Below are 21,524 nucleotides of genomic sequence, written 5' to 3'. Positions count from 1 at the left end.
CAGGTCAACCAATTAGTGCTAAGGAATGTGTAACGCTGTTTTAATTAGAGAGAGTGAGGATGTAGTCATGGGTGATATTCAGAAATTGAAGGGCATCAATACCACATTAGCCTTGGTTTCTAGGCAACATCATCTGGAGATACAGAGCCATAAATACACAATCAGCCCTTCCAATTACATAAAGAGAGCATAGCTAGAATAGAAACCACAGTCATGATGTTCTCTTAACAAATAACTACAGAGATGAGAGGAGGGGGTACTCTCTGCCATTTTTCTTAATGCATGATTGCTGGTTGATGATCACATTAAGTCTTGATCAAGTCTATTGTCATAACTTGATCAAGTCTGTAAAATTACCAATACAGCAAGTCACATTTCTAATCTATATAAATTTATGTAACCAGCATAAATTTATGTACATGAAGATTTATAAGAAAAAGATTTGCAAGAGACTTAAATTTTTTGTATAGGTTTAATGGTACAGCACAATCTCCCTTTCTTCTCTGCTTGTTAGCTCCTTTAGCTGGCAGAACTTACACACAATCAATCATTATCGACAAGCTGTTTGTTTGAGAGGGTTGTACAATTGAGGGAGCTGACGAAGGCTGTTGCTGCAGGAAGGAGAAAATAACTCACCGTGTTTTTGTCCTCTATCACTATGATAGTGCTCCACTGGAGATGTTTGTAGTGAAGGGTCAGGGCTTAAATCTCAACACTAAACTCCCCAATACTGTCAAATACTACACACATATACACTATTGCCAAATGTTTTGGGACGTCTGCCTTTACAGGCACATGAACTTTAATGACATCCCATACTTAATCTGTAGGGTTTAATATGGAGTTGGCCCACCCATTGCAGCTATAACAGCTTCAAATCTTCTGGGAAGGCTTTCCACAAGGTTTAGGAGTGTGTTTATGGGAATTTTTGACCATTCTTCTAGAAGCGCATTTGTGAGGTCAGGTACTGATGTTGGACGAGAAGGCCTGGCTCGCAGTCTCCGCTCTAATTCATCCCAAAGGTGTTCTATCAGGTTGAGGTCAGGACTCTGTGCAGGCCGGTCAAGTTCCTCCTCACCAAACTCACTCATCCATGTCTTTATGGACCTTGCTTTGTGCGCAGTCATGTTGGAACAGGAAGGGGCCATCCCCAAACTGTCCCCACATAGTTGGGAGCATGAAATTGTCCAAAATGTTTTGGTATGCTGAAGGATTAAGAGTTCCTTTCACTGGAACTAAGGGGCCAAGCCCAATCCCTGAAAAACAACCCCACACCATAATCCCCCTCTACCAAACTTTACACTTGGCACAATGCAGTCAGGCAAGTACCGTTCTCCTGGTAACCACCAAACCCAGACTCGTCCATCGGATTGCCAGATGGAAAAGCGTGATTCGTCACTCCAGAGAACACGTCTCCACTGCTCTAGAGTCCAGTGGCGGCGTGCTTTACACCACTGCATCCGACGCTTTGCATTGCACTTGGTGATGTAAGGCTTGGATGCAGCTGCTCGGCCATGGAAACCCATTCCATGAAGCTCTCTACACACTGTTCTTGAGCTAATCTGAAGGCCACACGAAGTTTGGAGGTCTGTAGCTATTGACTCTGCAGAAAGTTGGTGACTTCTGTGCACTGTGCGCCTCGGCATGCGCTGACCCCGCTGTGTGATTTTACGTGTCCTACCACTTCGTGGCTGAGTTGCTGTTGTTCCCAATTGCTTCTACTTTGTTATAATACCACTAACAGTTGACCGTGGAATATTTAGTAGTGAGGAAATTTCACAAATGGACTTAAAGCACAGGTGGCAACCTATCACGGTACCACGCTTGAATTCACTGAGCTCCTGAGAGCAACCCATTCTTTCTCAAATGTTTGTAGAAGCAGTCTGCATGCCTAGGTGCTTGATTTATACACCTGTGGCCATGGAAGTGATTGGAACACCTGAATTCAATGATTTGGAGGGGTGTCCCTATACTTTTGGCAATATAGTGTACTTACACACATACACACATACACACATACCAGTAGTATATACATACTTAAAAAAAAGATTTACTATATATTTGGAGGAAAAAAATCCCTTGTATAAGTGTGAACAGAGCTGCAGATTCAATAGTTTAACTGAGAGCATGTTTACTTGTGTAGGTGAGTGTTTGTACATTAGTGTGCCCATGGATGCATATCACATATGTGTTTTACTAAAATGAACAGGAACTTCAATGCCGTTGTATGCAAAAGTTTGGGCACCTATGGCCAAATTACATTATTGCTGATTTTTGAAGCGAGAAGATGTAAACACATCCTTGGAAGCAAACTATATATTTGCTGTACTTTAAAAAAATAGGATAGAAATAGGCATGTGCAAATGTTTGGACACCCTTGTAGTTTTAAAGTCTCTGAATTAATTATTTCTTTAATTAAAGTGCAGTGGCCTGATGACGTAAAAAGGAACTCTCTGGATATGATTATAAAAGGTATGTTTGGAGAAAAAAGGAGCAGCATTTGATAACAAGAACATCATGCCAACTGTTATGGGGGTGGATCTATTATGCTTTGGGGTTATATGACAGTCAGTGACACAGGAAACATTGCACAGGTAGATGGAAGAATGGATTTCAGTAAATATCAGCAAATTTTGGAAAAAAAATTGTGACACAGTCAGTGCTGAAGCTGACAAGAGGCTGGCATCAACAACAGGACAATGATCCAAAATATACCTCAAAATCCAATCCAACATGAATCCACCATCCACCTTATTTAAATAGCTTCCTGCAGAGGTTGTGTTTACTTCTTTTCACTTCAAAAATCAATAAAATATATAATTTGGTGAGGGGTGCCCAAACCTTTGCATGTATTGACAATGGGTGATTCAGGCTTGGGGTGAGCATGTATAATGAGACTGAAATTGTGCATCATTATTCTGCCATCAGCTGTAACTATAGACTTAGACACTGTTTGTACAGTTACATGTGGGTTGTGTGTGAATGGTGGAGTTTGCCAACATCAAAACTCAAATGTGTGTCCATTACCTGTGATACTGACCTTGCTGTGTGATTGAGGAGCAATATTAAGTCCAGCACCACTGTACTTGTATTAACCAAAATACAATTTGTAGTAACCAAAATATTTCACCCTAAAATCATTAACTGCCTACTATGTGTAGGTGCAACCTTAGAGGATGAGTACTTAGTCAGATTATCTAATAAACCGTGGGCATGTTTACAGGCAAGCACATCAAATTATCCAAAACATAGGCATTTTTATGAATTCAAGAACTTAAAATAGTTAATTGAACCCACAAAAATAGCCTACATCATGCAATTTTATGACCTCAATTTAATATTTCATGGCCTTGTTGGATACAATGTTTTTCATCCCTGCCTAAGCTTTATGCTTTCTGTCAATGTCAGTACAAAATAGTAGTTCACAATTATAAAAAATAATACGATATCCTGTTTTATAAGCTTGATCTGTCCATATTTTTATCCCCCCTTTGGGGGGGGTGCTTGTGTTTAACAGCAGTGATCTAGTGTTTAAAGGCAGTGGTCTAGACACTATTAAAAAAAAAAACATTCCTGACACCTCTATTCAACCGCAGCATCCTCAAAATAACTTAAATAATGTGTGCTGCACAAGAGGCCTGATTGTTTTGGAGACTGAATAACAAGATTTCTTATTGGTCTATTGGTCTTAGTTGGGTCTCATTTTGTGGGTCTGCTGCTTTCAGCTTGAGTTTCAAATAAATTATAGTACAAAAGGTCCTAGTAGCAGAGTTTAAAAAACAATAGATTTCACTGTTCAGTTCAAAGCCTACATGTAGAATCTGAACAAACAGTTTCCTGAAAAGGCACAGGACTCCAATGCAACATTCAGTTGACACTAAATCTCTACACCAACTAATGCTAAAGTGTTGAAGGGAAACATAAGAGATGATTTTCATGGTGTGGATGCCATGGTAACTGTAGAAAGTTAAGCATGTGCATAAGCCAACTCTAAATATCTACTCTAAATATCCAGTAAATACTGATGGGGCTTTTGAACGTATGTTACCAACTGGTTACAGTCAAATAGGATGAAAATCCATGTGTTTGGCTACAAGTACTCCTCTCTTACACTGGCACCACTTGGGTATAACTTTTTACTGTCTTCTGAGTATCAAAAATGGTAATTAGAGTCCAAACACATTCACACAGCTGGACTAAAACTGCATATACACACCATGTCCTCCATGGAGCTAAACTCTTTAATACCAGCTATAATTACCATTCCAGACATGCATTATGTAAGCAAAATAGGCCTCCTCACACGGGATTTATCTGCCTAACCCAGGAAGCACCTGAAATATGTGTTATTTACCAGCAATGTATTTATGTATCAGCAATGTATCAAATTAAATAATCAGACTATTTAAATATGCCTCTTAAAATGTAGCTAATTAAGTTAAAATCATTAAACCTCAAAAAGCAGAAACTTTACAAAGCAGGATAATTAGAGAATTCATTCAGCAAGGTCAGAGTTTTTAGTATAAGTATATATTAAGGGTTAATGGTAGAGCAATGTGAAAAATAAGAAAAAAAGACATCAGTACTTGAAACTCTCCTATCTATCTATCTGTCTATCTATCTATCTATCTATCTATCTATCTATCTATTTTCCTCTCACTCTGTGTGTGTGTGTGTGTGTGGGTATGGCATGTGTGTGTCTGTGTGTGTACATACTTGCACATGTGTACATGCATTTTGCAAAAGCTCTATGCAGGAATTAAAGAGTTGCTCGAAACAGACTCAATACTTTTTTCTTTTTTTTTATTGCATCCAAACAGTCCCACACTTGGGTGAGAAGTGTGCTAATGTGGAGTTAATATATGTGTTTGCGCTAAGCTTATGATCATACTTGTAGTGAGAGATTTACAATAAATGTACATACAGCACTGATAAAAACAAGAATGTTAATTGCAAAATTGATGCTTAATTTTGGTTTGGGTATGAAATAAAAAAGAGTGTCTTATGCAATAGGTCAAAGGAGAGCATGTGGATTCCCTTGTCGCATTGCCTGAGTGACTTGCATGAACAGAATGTTCCCTTTTAATTACAAAATCACTCATACATCACAGTATGTTAAAGTCACTTGAAACAAAATGTGCAACTATGTAGTGCTCAAATTCAATCTTCAATTCAATTCTCAGTTTCGTAACAATGCAGTTTAGTGAGATTTAGTCTTGTTTCACATCCTGATAAGAGGTTAGGTTCTCCTGTGTGCAGCCTCACCAGGTGATTGCCAGCCAAGACAAAGAACGTGTTAATGGCTTGATTCTCGTTTAGCTTTTATCGGAATGATGGATTGTGTGCATCTGGTTTACTGTATGAGTGCAGTAGCAAGAGGGAGCCCCCTATCTGTGATTGCATAGTCTCTACACTTACATAGTGGAATGAACGGATAGAGAGAGAGAAGGGAAAAAAGAATGCAGAAGAAAAGCCAAGAAAAGTCTTGGCCTCAATAATCCTATTTTGTTCCAGGGCCTTCAGAGCTGCTTCCGGTGTATCGTACTGCTGGCAATAAGTCAACATCAGACAGTGTAGATAGATGGATTGAGCTCAGTGTGCGGTAATGAGAGTGAAAGTTAGAATGAGTATGGGGTATGAATGAGATGAGATCTCTGACCTGAGTCTATAAAGGGGTCTGCCATTACTAGAGGACAGAAAAAAAAGAGGAAGAGGAAGATCTAAGGAAAAGGAATGAAGGTAGAATGGTAGGAAAATATAAACTGTGAGATGCAAAAACTAAAATAAATAAAGCAAACTGAAATAAAATAATTACATTCTGGGACAGGACCAAGTTGAGATGATGCTTTAATATGAGTAATGGATGGATGAATAATACCACTGATCTGATGGGATTAGTACATACCTGACTAGGAATCATACTCCCTAAGTTGAATGACTTTCAGTTATAAGGTTGATAGACCACTGCTTGTGGTTATATTAGATTGCACAACTCTTTCAGGCAGTTTTATTCCAAGTATGCTGAATAATTAATTTAATATACGCAGTACCCTGGGTTTCCCGAAGCAAAGCACATTCAACAATTTTTTTCAGTGGTGCACATTGTGGCCATTTGAATAGACTAGAGATGCACATATTTAGTATACACTTAATATGCACTTAATTATGTAATTATGTTATCCTCTACAATATACACACACTCCCAGATATGTAATACACTGAATTATTGAAAAACTCATCAGAGATTAACAACGAGTGCCATTCTACTGTACCTCATTAACAGTGCACTATGTGAATGAACATATACTAAGGGCAAGTATATGAATGTATGTACAGTAGGTTTACAAGTGAGCTGGATTCTTTTTAGCTCTATCTAGATATTGAAGTACAGCATGACAGTACTATTTTTTCTTAGAGCAAACATCTCACCACTTGTGAATCTCAGGCATGGCTTACAGTGTGTTTTCTCTGCAGGTACTTCAGTATTCCAAGTGACAGCAACAGATGCTGATGACCCCACCTATGGAAACAGTGCTCGCGTGGTGTACAGCATTTTGCATGGACAGCCCTACTTCTCTGTAGACCCACAAACAGGTGAGGGACCAGACCATATCCATTCTTTTTTAATTAATTTCAATATGTTTGTTCTTGATTTTACTTTGCTATATATGGAAATATTTCCAAATATTCAGTTTAAGTGTTAGTGAAGTCCTTTGTTCACAGGCTTCACATGTGTGCTGTATAGTCCTTCGTCCATTCTCTGCACTATAATTTAGAAAATTTAGATCCCTCCAGGAAGGAAGAGGTTTTTAGCATGTTCTCTTTGTGCTCCTTTGCATTTCCAAACACCATGGATTATTGTCTCATAACCACTGTATACGAAAACAATGCAAAATGATTAATCTTTGGTTATAAAGGTGAGAAGAGAAAATATGGAGTATATGTTCAAGGAAATGTTTCTGAAACTTTAAAAAAGCAGGACAATCAGAGAATTCATATATACAGTATACATACATATATATATATATATATATATATATATATATATATAATTAAAGAGTTGTTCATAACAGAATCAATACTCTATTATTATATAAATTTTTTGCATCTAAACAGTCCCACAGTAGAACCTTACATTTGCCTCGCTGTGTGTAGGTGACAACACCCGAAATTGGTAATCAAATGAATCATCTGTGCATGATTGCTCTCAGAGAAGGAATTTTACACTACATTGGTTTTGTGTTGTTGGTGCTGTCCTTGGAGCTAAAACAGCTGCCTGCCTACAGCAGAGCTGAACTATTAAACCTCCTGAGAGTCATGTACCTGTAATAGTACTAGATACTCAGAGTGCTGTCCAAGATACTAAAATCTTCTGATTTATTCACTGATTTAAAACTTTTTATACCACAGTGCAGTTGAATCATTGAATCTGATTGGTCAGAAGGTGTTTAGGTGATTATAGTTAAACTAACTATACACCATTAAAATGTGGGATATGTCATTCATTAATAAATTAAACATTGTAATCGTTGGCAAATCTCTGTGGTATAAGTAGAATAACACACTTCCGGCCATATCACACCACCCGGTGTGAATTATTCTTGTATAGCCTAACAACACAGTCTGCCGTGTGTTATTCCTTACCTATACCAGAATTTAGGAAGACTTTGGTTCTCCACATTTCTGTCTGACTGTGAGCTGACAAGGATTCTGCGTATTGCAGTAGGTGTCATGGCAATGGTAAAAAAAAATAAAATAAAAATATCTTTGAAAGGTTTGAAACGTTTATTATGACTAGTACTATTTATCACTTTACAGTGTATAGCTTTATCCCGTTGTGTAAACCATCTACTTACAGACGATGATGAAAGGAAAGTTAAGAAAATTAAAAACCTTCCATATTGCATTGTGTTTATTGCTGCCTTTAACTACTGCTTAAAAAGGAGAAATTAGGCTTATGTCAGAAAATGTAGAAAAATAAGGTAAATGTATGCTTGTGCATGCTGCTGACAGTGAGTAGGATGTGAAAGTTTGTTTGGTTTTTTTGCTTTTTGAGACCTGCAAGTGAGTGCAGATTCCATAAAGAGTGTCAGCATTTGTGATAGCTAAATGCTAATGGAAAATTATGGTAAAAGAGTGAGTCAAATTAAAATTTGTTTATTTATTTATTTATTTATTTATTGCATTGTTGCATTTTGCACAAAAATTTATCATTTTTCTACATCTCCATTTTGTTTAGTGCAAATATTCCTGCATTTAAAGAGTGTCCGGATTCCTCTTGAAAAAAAAAATTCTAATTTGTGTTGCATTTTTAAGGTTTTCATTTGACTCACCCTCGTGCATGGAGAGACATTGTGATGATTTATTAGGTCATGTTAATCATGCCACAGGAAGCACTGATACTGGTCTAGTAATCCAAAGCACTGAATTAATTTAGCTTAAAATAAGACCGTTTCAGTTGTTCTCTAAGACAGCACATTTGAGTCTCTATATACTTTATATGTGCTGTTTTTCCTTGCTGTCAAAATGTGCACTTACATCAGTCACTATAATGAAATTCTTTTGGGGGAAAAAAGAGGTGGCAGTGTCAGTGCAGGATGCATCCTGAACCTGTGTAGCCATGAGACATTCTCTCCTCTTTCTCTCTCTCTCTGTCTGTCTCTCTCTCTCTCTCTATCACAGACAAACACATTTACTCTTATACTCACATGTCAAGCTGTTGACACAGATATTCCACCAAAAAGACAAACAAATTTAAAAGGACACCTGCAATATCCACAATGGTTTATTTTCAGCTTATTGAGGCCACAACGCCACAAGGACCTGCACGAAACAAAAACGCACAAAAAAGCTAGAACAAAAATCCAACCTGAACATATCCATCAACCTGATTTGATGTGTACTATATCTAGCCCTAACTCCACCCTTCATAAACTGGAAATTGTGGAAGGGATGGAAATTGTAACAAATTTGCAAGTATAAGCCCTTGTTGTATTCATCCATAATTTGCTTTGGCTCATTAGAAACTTTCCTCTCTTCAAATTTTGATACAACAGAAAACACTCATAGTGCATGAAATATTAGGTGTTCGTTTACAGGTTGAGTCAAATTCTCAGACTCAACCTGTAAACGATTACTTCAGCAGTCAGGAAAGAAGAATTCTGTTAACTGTCACCTGCTTCTGTAAAGGTTGAAGGTGGATTTATTTTTCTGACATAGTAGTCCCTTAGCGATGAATCATGTCACTGAGAAAGCAAGAGTGACAGGAGAACATGCAACAATATCCTGTTCTACACGGGCCTGTCACCTTGTAATTTTGATCTAGGAACCTGTGCAGCTTAGCATGTGACATTTTTATATAAAGACACAGTCACTGCTATGCATAGGATGAATATATTTCCTGTACATACAAATGATGCACACAGATAAACTAAGCAGAAAAGCATTTGAAATTGAACATTGGCATTAAGAATGACTAGTTTTCCTATTAGAAATAGAGTTTGAAGAGTAAAATATGCTATACTTTTGCAGCTAATTACATATACTAACTACTGGCCACATACTCAAATAAGTGTGAAATAATTAGTTAAGTATTTATTTATTAACAATATAAGCATGGATATGTATATTTTGAGATTCATTTATTGAGATGCTACTGTCTTTATCTTGCTATTAAACGGTCGTAACTCTCACCTACCTTGGTACAACATGTAGATATATTTGTGACTTATCTACACCTGTACTGATTAATGCCTTAATCATTGTGCATCTTGCATTCAGAGCCTACATGATCTCATGATGAGTTTGTGTTAATTTGCATGAAAAAGTCTTATGTGGTTGTATTTTATTTAAATATATAAGTATGACAATGTACATAAAGAATGAAAGCTCGTCCACTCCCTTACCCTAACATTAACCTTTATATTTTAGGTATGGTTTTGGAATTGTGTGAATTGTTATAAATCTGCAAGTGTGACACCATGCTATGGGAGCTTCATGATATAGAGAAAGGTGAGGTGTTGGGATTTAGGTGGAATTAAATCACAATGGTAACTGCTCTGAGAAGCATGTCTAAACCCAGCACAATGTAATCATTTGGTATTTACATCGGTGTTCTGACTTCATACCTCCAGCACTTCGAGGGCCAGCTAATGAACCCAACTTGAGTTGAAAACTATCCATGACCATAAAATGATAAAGGCGAGAGAGGACATGCTAAAAACAGTACTGGATCAAGAATTTTTATGACCCATTCAAGTATAACTTGGACTCAACTTGGAATTTTACAAAAAAAAATCTGAATTGTATGGGTTGACAACAGCAGGCTAAAATCAAAAATAGCCATTTTCGGGCTGTGAAATATTCAGTGCTGTTTCCAAAACATAATCCTTAAATTATGTTTTTTATTATCAGGACTTGCTGATAATAAAATGGCTGACTCCTAGATGTGTCCTTGTTCTTTATTCAAATTCATTACTTGGTGTATCTGAACTCTAGGCAGTGAATTACAGTGGAAGTCTATACGCCTCTGTTAAAATGCCAGGCTTCTGTGATGTAAAAAAATGAGACCAAGATAAATCATTTCAGAACTTTTTCCACCTTTAATGTGACCTATAACCTGTACAACTCAATTGAAAAACAAACTGAAATCTTTTAGGTTGGGCGAGTAAAAATAAAAAAACAAAATAATGTGGTTGCATAAGTGTGCACACCCTTAAACTAATACTTTGTTGAAGCACCTTTTGATTTTATTACAGCACTCAGTCTTTTTGGGTATGAGTCTATCAGCATGGCACATCTTGACTTGGCAATATTCGCCCACTCTTCATTGCAAAAACACTCCAAATCTGTCAGATTGCGAGAGCATCTCCTGTGCACGGCCCTCTTCAGATCACTCCACAGATTTTCAATCGGATTCAGGTCTGGACTCTGGCTGGGCCATTCCAAAACTTTAATCTTCTTCTGGTGAAGCCATTCTTTTGTTGATTTGGATGTATGCTTTGGGTCATTGTCGTGCTGAAGGATGAAGTTCTTCTTCATCTTCAGCTTTCTAGCAGAAGCCTGAAGGTTTTGTGCCAATATTGACTGGTATTTGGAACTGTTCATAATTTCTTCCACTTTGACTAAGGCCCCAGTTCCAGCTGAAGAAAAACAGCCCCAAAGCATGATGCTGCCACCACCATGCTTCACTGTGGGCCTTGGAAATTCTTTTGTACCCTTCTCCTGACTGATACCTTTTAATAATCAGATCTCTCTGATGCTGTGGAAGCTCTCTGTGGACCATGGCTTTTGCTGTAAGACACGACTAAGAAAATGTCAGGAAAAGCCTACTAGAACAGCTGAACTTTATTTGGGGTTAATCAGAGGCACTTTAAATGATGGCAGGTGTGTACTGACTCCTATTTAACATGAGTTTGAATGTGATTGCTTAATTCTGAACACAGCCACATGCCCAGTTATAAGAGGGTGTGCACATTTATGCAGCCACATTATTTTGCTTTTTTATTTTTACTCACCTCCCCCCCCCAAAAAAAAAGATTTTAGTTTGTTTTTCAGATGAGTTGTACAGGTTATAGGTCACATTAAAGGTGGAAAAAGTTCTGAAATGATTCATCTTGGTCTCATTTTTTTACATCACCAGAAAGCTGGCATTTTAACAAGGGTGTTTATTTTGTTTAAAATTAGGCTAAGTATAGGCTAATCAGGTCATTTTAATGAAATCAGGACTATTGGTATTAACTATTGCTATTGCTCTACCCAAGTCACAATTCTTTGCTATGCATGCAAAAATATGTTAATGTGTCCTGCAGAGAAATGAGTATAAAGGCAATGCTCATCTTAATTCTTGACTGTAAGGGTGTAGTATAAAGCCATGCAACCTCTCAGTGTTATTTATAATTTAGACATTGGGTTCATAATGATACATAAACACTTTATATCAACATTTAAATTTGTAATTATGGATTTTATGAATGTTGGGATCTATTTTTGTATGTGTCCTCTGAGATTTGGATAAATGAAATGATAATTTATGGAGACGGAAAGTATATTTTTATTCATAAAAAGTGAATGTGCAAAATTCTCTTGCCATGTACACATCATATTAGTAGATAATTGGCATTTATAAAGATCGAATCTAAATACAATTTTAAAAGCCTAGCAATATGGCAGTTACATCAGTCAATAATAGGCTACAGTTCTTATTAATAAAAGGCATTTATTTTCTTCTTCCTTCACTGCATAAACCAGATGGATGTGCCTGTGCTTTTATGAACAAAAATTGCACGCTGTGCCTTTGAGAGCTGCCTTCATGTATTCGTGACATAGAGCTGTGACTGACTGAGGACGCTGCCTGATTGTCTGAAGAAGCTAATAGGGTCTATTGTCTCAAGATGCCAGAGAACGCAAGAATAGATGATGAATAAAATTATCTTCATACACACTCTCATTAACTGAGTGAGTGACTGAGCGTGTGTGTGTGTCTGTATGTGTGTGAGAGAGAGAGAGAGAGAGAGAGAGAGGAAAAAGCTGACAATATTTTTTGCCATTTTTTTCCCATTAAATCCCTATGATGACCCCTTTTTTAATTATACAGTAACAATAAGGGAAGTATAGTTTGTTGCAAGACAAGAATGGTCATTAGGCTAATAGATATACTCAGGAAACAAAGCAAACTCATTGCCAGAGAGCACACACTGTCATTTAAGGGGAGATTTCAGTAGGCTATCAATAATGTGCAATTAAATTTAGCCTGGTTATGACTGTTTAGAGGTTATAGAGCTGGCCATAAACAGCAGTGTAAGAAAAACTAAGCTCTAATCTCTCTACTTGTTCAATATTTTTAGATGTCTTTGTTATTTATATTTATTTCAGTCCTTTACTTACCTATGCATTCAAAATTTAAAGTGTTTTTGAACCGTCGGAGACAAAAGCATAGAGACTGTTTTTTTTTTTTTTTTTTTTTTTTTATTAAGCTCGCGTTGTTAGTTTTAGTTTGTTTTGTTCGGTTGGCACTACATACTATAATTGACTGAAAGCTTTCATTAGTGCTTCTGAGCTTATTCTAATTGTCTTACTGACATTCACGCACATCCTCAAATACTTGTTGAATCACACATAGCATTTGTATTGGAACAAAAACAAGACTTTTTAACAAGCGATTTCTTATAAATGAGATTCATTCTTCTGCAATACCAAAGCTGCTTCACTGAATAACTACACAGTGTGATGTGAGTCGCTTTGCATGAATTGTGTAAGGTTGTTCATTATGAGTAGGATTTGTTAATGCCAAACTGATTTAGCAGAACTCCAGCATGTTCTCCTATGTCACCACAGACACACTACATTAAAAATCCAGTCTGGGTCTTAGTCTTATTCATTACATACAAGAGGATTCAGACAATAAAGAAATTTCTCAATTTCAGAGGCACTGAGTTTCACACACACAAAACAAATAATCACAATGTATCTTAGTCTCACCAGCCATTATTACCTCTTTGTTCATACAGTCTCTGGTGTTCTTCCACAAATTCTTTCACAAATACTTACATACAGAACAATAAGTCACAGAGTCCCTGAAAGGATGCATTAGTGCAACATTATTTACAGATCAATCTTAGAAAAGCATGCCAGTATATCACATCCTTCTTTACCTATCACTATGGTATCACTACATGGTAAAAGAAGGACAGATACAAACTGATTTCACCCAAGTACACTTGATGAGCCACTAAACAAGGAAGCACACACTTTCCACTGGATAATTCTGAGCACCTTTTTTTTAACATATAATTGGCAGAATGATTTTCCCTGTCAGTCATCATGCCTGCATATACCATGACGGACAAAGTGAAGAAAGTATCTACAGTTGGTCAGTGCATTGTGGATTACTGTTGTTAGCTCTCCGACCATTTATAAATTATATTTTGGATGACTGGTGGTGTGATCTGTGGCAGCTTGTAATTTTGTTATTTGCCTGTTGTGCTTTTGCCTCCTAAGGTTTCTTTATCTTCAGTAAAGCTCTGTGTGCCTATTCACACAAAAACACTCATCTCTGCCTACTTTACAATCTGACAGAGGAGATGCTTTCTATTATTCTATTATACTTTCTATTATAACGTGGCTGTTCTTAAACTATTTCCTAGGGCACAATTTAGAAGGTGACATTGTTAAGCACATTAAGGGTTAACATATTTCTGCTGATTGTCCACCACTTTCTGCTGCAAAGATTTAAAGCAGTATGGTTTACTGTCAATGTTTACATGCAAGTCTGAATGAATTCATTCCGATTGTAAATGGATTGTTTACAAGCATATTAGCTGAGTGTCTAATCACTGCTTTCAACTCTAATTATCCTTATAAACAGGCAAGAAGAGGAATTTGTGTCACACATAATTGTGCTTTGAAATATTAGTTTGATGCCCATCCAAGTGTTTGTTTCCTTACAGGACCAGTTGTGTTATGCAAGTACATATAATGTGTGCAATGATTTGGATTGTGAAAATTGTAATTGGATTCAAAGATTTACAATGGATATAAAAAGTCTACACACGGGTAGAAAAATAAATAACCTAGTTGCATAAGTGTGCACACCCCTAAACTAATACTTTGTCGAAGTACATTTTGGTTGTATTTTGATTGCTACATCTTGGCTTAGCAATATTTTCCCACTCTTTCTTCCAAAAACATCCTAGAGCTGTCAAATTGTAAGGGCATCTCCTGCGCACAGCCTGCTTCAGGTCACCCCACAGATTTTTAGCTGGAATCAGGTCTGGGCTCTGGCTAGGCCATTCAGAAACATTGATCTTCTTTTGGTTATGCCATTCCTTTGTTGATTTGGATGCATGCTTTGGGTCATTGTTGTGCTGAAAGGTGAAATTTCTTTTCCTCTTTTGCTTACTAGAAGATGCCTGAATGTTTTACACTAAAATCGACTGGTATTTGTAGCTATTCATGATTCCCTCTACCTTGATAAAAGCCCCAATTCTTGCTGAAGAAAAGCAGCTGTAACGCATGACGCTGCCACCACCATGCTTGGGTATGATGTTCTTTTGGTGATGTGCTTTTTTTTGCATCAAACATATCTTTTAGAATTATGGTATTATTATACCTTTCTCATCAGACCATAATACATTTTGCCACATGGTTTAGGCTGATTTAGTTGGGCTTGCATGTTTTTGTGAGAATGGGCTTCCGTCTAGCCACTCTACCCCATAGCCCAGACATGTGAAGAATACGAGGGATTGTTGTCACATGCAGAGAGTAATCAGTACTTGTCAGACATTCCTGCAGCTTCTTTAATGTTGCCATAGGTCTCTTGCTAGCCTTCAAGATCTCCTGTTCTGGGTAATGTCACTGTGGTGCTCCATTTTCTCCAACTGTTGATGATGGCCTTCACAGTGTTCCATGGTACATCTAAATTCTTTTATACCCCTCTCCTGGTCGATACCTTTCGACAAATGAGATCCCATACAGGTTTTGTAAGCTGTTTTGTGGACCACGGTTTCAGCCATCAGATGAAAGCAAGAAGATGTGAAGAAAATCCTACAGAAACAGCTGGTCTTTATTTGGAGCTAATCAGAATAATTTCATTGATGACAGCTGTGATAATTATTTTTAAACATGAGATTGAATGTGATTGGTTCATTCTGAACACAGCCACATCCCCAATTATAAAAGGGTGTGCCCACTTATGCATCCAGATTTTTGTAACTTTTTTATTTTTCCTGTTTTTCCCTAAAATGTTTCTGGTTGTTTTTCACTTAATTTTTATACGTTGTAATTTCACATTGAGGATGGAACAAGATCTGACATGATTTATCTTAGTTTCTTTTTTTTTACTTCACAAAAACCTGCCATTTTAACAGGGGTGTGTAGACTTTTTATATCCACTGTACATGGCCGTCAATCTTTTTATTAAACACCCACCTTGTTCAGTCAAATAGAAATGTCATCAAAATTGGCCTCAGTCAGATTTAGTTGTTTACATAAACATCTTCAATTCTGATTGTGCTGTCAGGATTTTTACTAGATTCTTTGGCTACATGGGAAGGTAGCTACTAAAAGCCATACTTATCTGTGGCATCATCACTGAGCCTTAATGACATATATCGCATAATGGAGACCAAGAGAGTGTTTAAAACTGGTGTTCAAGATCATCTGGGCCTACCTGGGTTTAATTATCACAGAGAGCAGCAATAATAAGCATGAGAGGTAGACATAATCACCCGTAAGGTCTTTACTACACCCAAGATAATCTTACAAATCCTTTACAAATACACAGTCTGTAATGGAGACTGAAGGAGAAACTGATGCCATCACCTTCTCCATGACTTGGAGAGGGGTGAACAAAAGGCTAACAGTCTATCTCTGCCTGGCTCACCCTGGGTCAGACTCACAATTCACAATGGCTGTGTAGAATTAATTGCATTATTTCCCATACAAAACTGAAGCCTGTTACTCTCAGACCAGAGAGGAGAACCTATTGATTGTATTGTCAATGCTAAGCTGGCTTTTCAGAGTTGATGACAGTTTGAATTTTATTGAATATACAGGTATGTTTGTATGTGCTAATCTTTGGATCATTGGATAATGAGTGTTACAAGCCTTATTTGGTCATTCATAGAAATATAGGCAGCTTGGATGGATGCCAGACAGTAGTAGAAGAGATGATGGCATCAATTTGTTATTTAATTAGGGCATGGTCTACCTTAAGCCAATCTTGCCATATTAATAAAATTTGCCTAAAATATCCTTATGAGAGTTCCACTGAAAATAACTAGTAATAGTGGGAAAGATTTTCTCTTGTAAAACCAGCTCTACCTTCTTCTTCTCCTCCTGCAGTAAACCTCCAGTACTTCATTAGCTGTCGCTTTAGTATTTCCAAGCTCATACTGTAGCTAGCTGGCCAGCAGCTTTCAAACAGCTTTTCAAATGGGAAAAATACATGATCCCGATTGGTTAATCCTGTTTCTACCTATAGCAGCTGGGATCCAATAAAATGTGATTAACAAAGTAAGGGACATATTCATTTGCCATTGTTTGCCATCAAACCTGAAATGATCCCCTGAAATCTGTTTGACACATCTGTTCAATAGGGCTACCCAGGTGCCTGCTCAATCTCTGATCACTTATAGACTTGTCTACTCTCAACTCATCCTTCTGTGCCATGAGGTCCTTGCAACTGATCCAGAATGCAGGCTTGTCTTCATGCCACTATGCTGTATTTCTTATGCTGGCTTACTGTAGGAAAAAAAAAATTTGCTTGACTACAGTTTCAGAAATGGATGAGTGCCACTCTACCTGATGGCAGTGGTCAAATTCTGCATTGCACCATACATTCAAGCTAAACACATCATAGTTTGAAACCCCTTCATCATCACGTTCCTATTACTCTTTGCTTTACTGGTGCACAGGTGGTAGAATGAACTTCTCTCAGCTTTCCAAACAGCTTGGTCTCTTGCTGTTTTCAAATGCACACTGAAGACTTGTATCTGCAATGAGTACCTGATGGAGCACTAATGATGCTTTAAAAAGCCTGCCTTAGGATGTTGGCACCTTCAGAATGTTGATCTTCATAAGCCACTATCCTAAGTACACAAATAAACACTTCTGTAAGGCATAATGTCATACTGCTTAACAACGTGTGCCAAATTAAGGCCAACACTTTTGCATGAGGAGACATCATTGCCCAAATACAGCAATTTTCACTCTTCTGAGAAAACTAGCCAGAACGCCAACACTCGTCTGCTTTCTAGCAATAAAAACTAGAGGTTTTCAGCAATTTTCCACAAGTTCATTTTAATCTCTTGAAGCACTCCAAAAAAAGTAATGATATAAGATAGGCTTTTCCTCTTGGCTAAAGAATAAAAAATAAATAAATAAAAGAGAGAAAGGTCAGGTCATTAGTCTTTTGTGTTGTTCTAATGGAATGGATGGCTGTCTGCCAGGATTCTTTGTTGCCTTAGGAGCACAGGTTAAGTAATGCTGCAGTTGGGATAATATCTCTCAGCAGTAGGAGAGAGGGAAGAAATAATGGCTGTGGTAAAATAGAGTTAAGGCATTAAGGATGTGAAGTGGATTTTAGCTAGACACTTTCTGTGGATGAGGTAGGCATGATACCAGCTATTTGATTTATTAGGGACAAACTATAGACAATGTAACATATATAGTCGATATTATTCACACATTACTACACCTTAATACTGAAAAAAAATCCTTTTATACTGTGTCAGTAGCAAGAGTGGAACACTAAGAGTAAATTAAATCTCACACACGTTTTATTCTCTGAATGAGAGCTTTATTAAAGGCGGGTGCACTTGGATGGTGAATCTGTTAAACCTGTGTATAAATGACTCATAGACAGTGCTAATGCTATCTGTACAGCATAAATATGTGATGTAATCAGAGTGATAAAGATTTTGGCCTTTTCCAATTAGATTAGACTTAGATTGGACATAAATAAAGTCTTCTAACTATTCTAATTTCTCAATTTATGAAAATTTTTTATACCTAACTCATTACTTTTTTTTGGGTTAGAATTTCACATTTTAAAGTATTTAAATCAGGCCATTTAACAAACATAAGGTTGACAAACTTTTGACTTGCAGTGTGTACATAAAAATATATTATTTTCCAACAACAGAACCTTTTATTTATTAAAGAACAACACTTCATACCGTTTTATCCAGTTAGGTTTAATGTTATGAACCAACTGGGAAAAAGGTTGGTTCCTTTTATCACTTATGTTATAACAGCTATAAACATTTGTTATCCTCTTGAAGTTAAAAAGAGAAAAAACTTACCAAGTTACCAAGAAACCACAAAACCCTCTGCCCTGAAAACTTTCCCATGTGAGAAAACTTATACAAAGGTCTTCTTGCAAAAATGTTAAACAAACATGCCTATACTCCATCATATTATTAGTGATCTGATGAGTCCGCATTGTCCTTCAGCTTGGATAATAAACTGTTTCATCGTTCTCTCTGCTGACATGCTTAGATAGGACATTCCCTTTGTGAAAGGTGACTGATAACCTCCCTTACACCAAATGTGACTAATGTGGTTACAGTCGCTCAAAGTTTGAGCCAATGCTAATGTTCTAATTGCCCTAAGACAAGCTTACCCCATCCCACAGCCCCACCTGTCATGTTCTTTTCTAAATCACATGGAAATCAGTGAAGAGTTAAGTTTAAACCAAGGCAACAGAGCAGGGAGGTCCCACAGAAATCCACATCACAACCAACATGGTCACTTGCAAATTTATATGAATAATTCTGAATGTTAGAACTTATGGTTTCATTCATATAATATCCACCAAACTACAATCACAGCCCCGGACTTGTTTAAATTTGTATACATTTTTTTATTATCTGGTTCTACATCACCTTTATAGTTATTTCAGGAGTCAAATACCCACATTCAAAGTACAAGAAATCAAGTTGACTAAAATAAACAACATGTCTATTGGATGTAAGGTAAGATCTAACTGTGTGTTTTTGCAGTGTTTTATAAATCCTAGCTGTAAGGTGATCCTGCCAGTCAACATGCCTGACTCCTCTTGTAACCACCAAATGGCTGATGTTCAACAGCACACACTGACTACCACTACATTATTTAAGCAGATGCTACAACATTCTGGTTGGTTGAAGCTTACTGTATATAATCCATTTTAGATGTCTAAGAAACCACTGCAGACAAGAACAAATAGTAGATATATTATTCAATGAAATATTGCTTATGTTTTAATAGACAAGGATATGGACATTTCTTCATAAATTTCATACTATAGAATTAGCTACTGTTCTGCATATCATGATAGAATAATTATAGACAGATATTTATAGACTGTTTTATGTTGCGTACCAGTATGCTCTTCAGACATCAGCTTGCAGGCTTTGGCTCATAAAAAAGAAGAGGCATGTTGTTGTGACCAGAAGAATAAGTCCAAGTGCTGGGTTCCACACATTTACAAAGAAACTTGAGATGTCTCATACGGCACATGCATTATTGTAGCAAGGCAAGAATACACTCTGGGTGGGACACCAGTCCATCACAGGGCATCTCACACCTACAGGCAATTCAAACCTAGAGGCAAGTTTCAAATAGCCCATCCACCAACTGGCATGTTTTTGGGAGTTGGGAGGAAACCAGAGAAAGTCCATACGGAAATGGTGAGAACAATTAAAAACCACATGGATGCTGGGATAACATGTAAAACTCACACAGACACAGGGAAAACATGTAAAACTCCAAAGGTGTGCATAGGTTAAAAAAAATAAGGGATTTCAACTGTCTTCTACTCATATGCTCCAAATGTTTGTTCACCTCATAGACAAACACATAAAGGGGATGCATTTATTTTATGCTCAATGCCAGGTAAACTTCTTTTTTTCTGAAGCATTTTGGTATTTTTATTCCTCCTTTTATTCCTCCATGTCATAGAAGTGGAAGAATAACAGTCTACAGAACAACAGAATACAGTATCATGCATCATACATCAGCATACATTGGCATACATCATTAATATCCAAGAAGTCCATGTGGACCTCTTGACTGCATTGTATACACTGCTGTGGGAGAGATCATTTGTAAACCAACACACACACACACACACACACACACACACACACGTTGATTAATGATGAATTAGAAATGTTATTTACATGTGCAAATTTGTTAAACAGAAAAAAAATAGGCAGTGCTTTATGGGTCAATATTATGTTTGCTGTTTTGTCTGCTTAGCGCTGTTCTATTTACTGAATAACATCTAAACTGCCAAGTATCAGATGGTGGAAATTCACTACAGAATGACTGTGTGCACTCACAGATGTGTGCACAGTCAATACCCTCCATCAAAAGCACCCTGAGGCATGTAAAACTTCCTACTGTGCTCCAGCAAGATAAATCAAGGGAGGGTTTTATGATAACACATCTATTTCACAAAGAGCTATTGTTCTTGTCATTTTTCATGAACAGACATCTTTCAAACGAAATAATAATGAAATCAAACACAGAGCACAGAAAGGGAGATTTGCAGCTTTGGTATGTAATGTTGTGTAAAGTAGACCGTGCTTTATTCTGAAAAAGAGCTCAAAGTTTGACACATCTAAAGTTCCACCCTTGTCCTTAGTTCTTGCCTGTAGGATAAATGAGAAATAGAGTTTGTAGGGGGAATAACAAACTAAGATTGTTCACTGGTGAAGGAGACAAAGTTATTTTTGCTACCTTTTTTATTGTGGCAAATATCACAGACAATTTATGTGGTTTAACAGATATGTTAAGTCATGATTTCCCCCAATCCAAATTTGTCACCATTTGTAGTACGTTTATAACCTGATAACAAATGATATACATACATATATTTAATCTACAGGGGTCTATGAAGCCAAATTGTGACTAGGAAATCACTACGAATTCGCAAGTGAGACCATGTTGCACACATTAGTTAGAGTAATTTAATAAGAATATTTTGTATGTATCATAAAGCAATTCTGATTTTAAGCTTAAAGACAAAAGAAGGAATA

General features: G+C 37.0%; 1 protein-coding gene across 1 annotated transcript in view; it reads left to right on the top strand.

The window, feature by feature from the left end:
• Positions 1-21,524, top strand: part of LOC113527780 (cadherin-18) — an 89,788-nt gene that overhangs the window by 28,358 nt on the left and 39,906 nt on the right. The window contains exon 4 of the mRNA XM_026915916.3: positions 6,475-6,594. Coding sequence (XP_026771717.3) covers positions 6,475-6,594 — 120 coding nt within the window. The remainder of the gene's footprint in view (positions 1-6,474; positions 6,595-21,524) is intronic.

This window comes from Pangasianodon hypophthalmus, chromosome 12 (genome assembly GCF_027358585.1).
Source record: "Pangasianodon hypophthalmus isolate fPanHyp1 chromosome 12, fPanHyp1.pri, whole genome shotgun sequence".
NCBI classification, from domain to species: domain Eukaryota; kingdom Metazoa; phylum Chordata; class Actinopteri; order Siluriformes; family Pangasiidae; genus Pangasianodon; species Pangasianodon hypophthalmus.
This window is presented reverse-complemented; position numbering and strand designations above follow the sequence as displayed.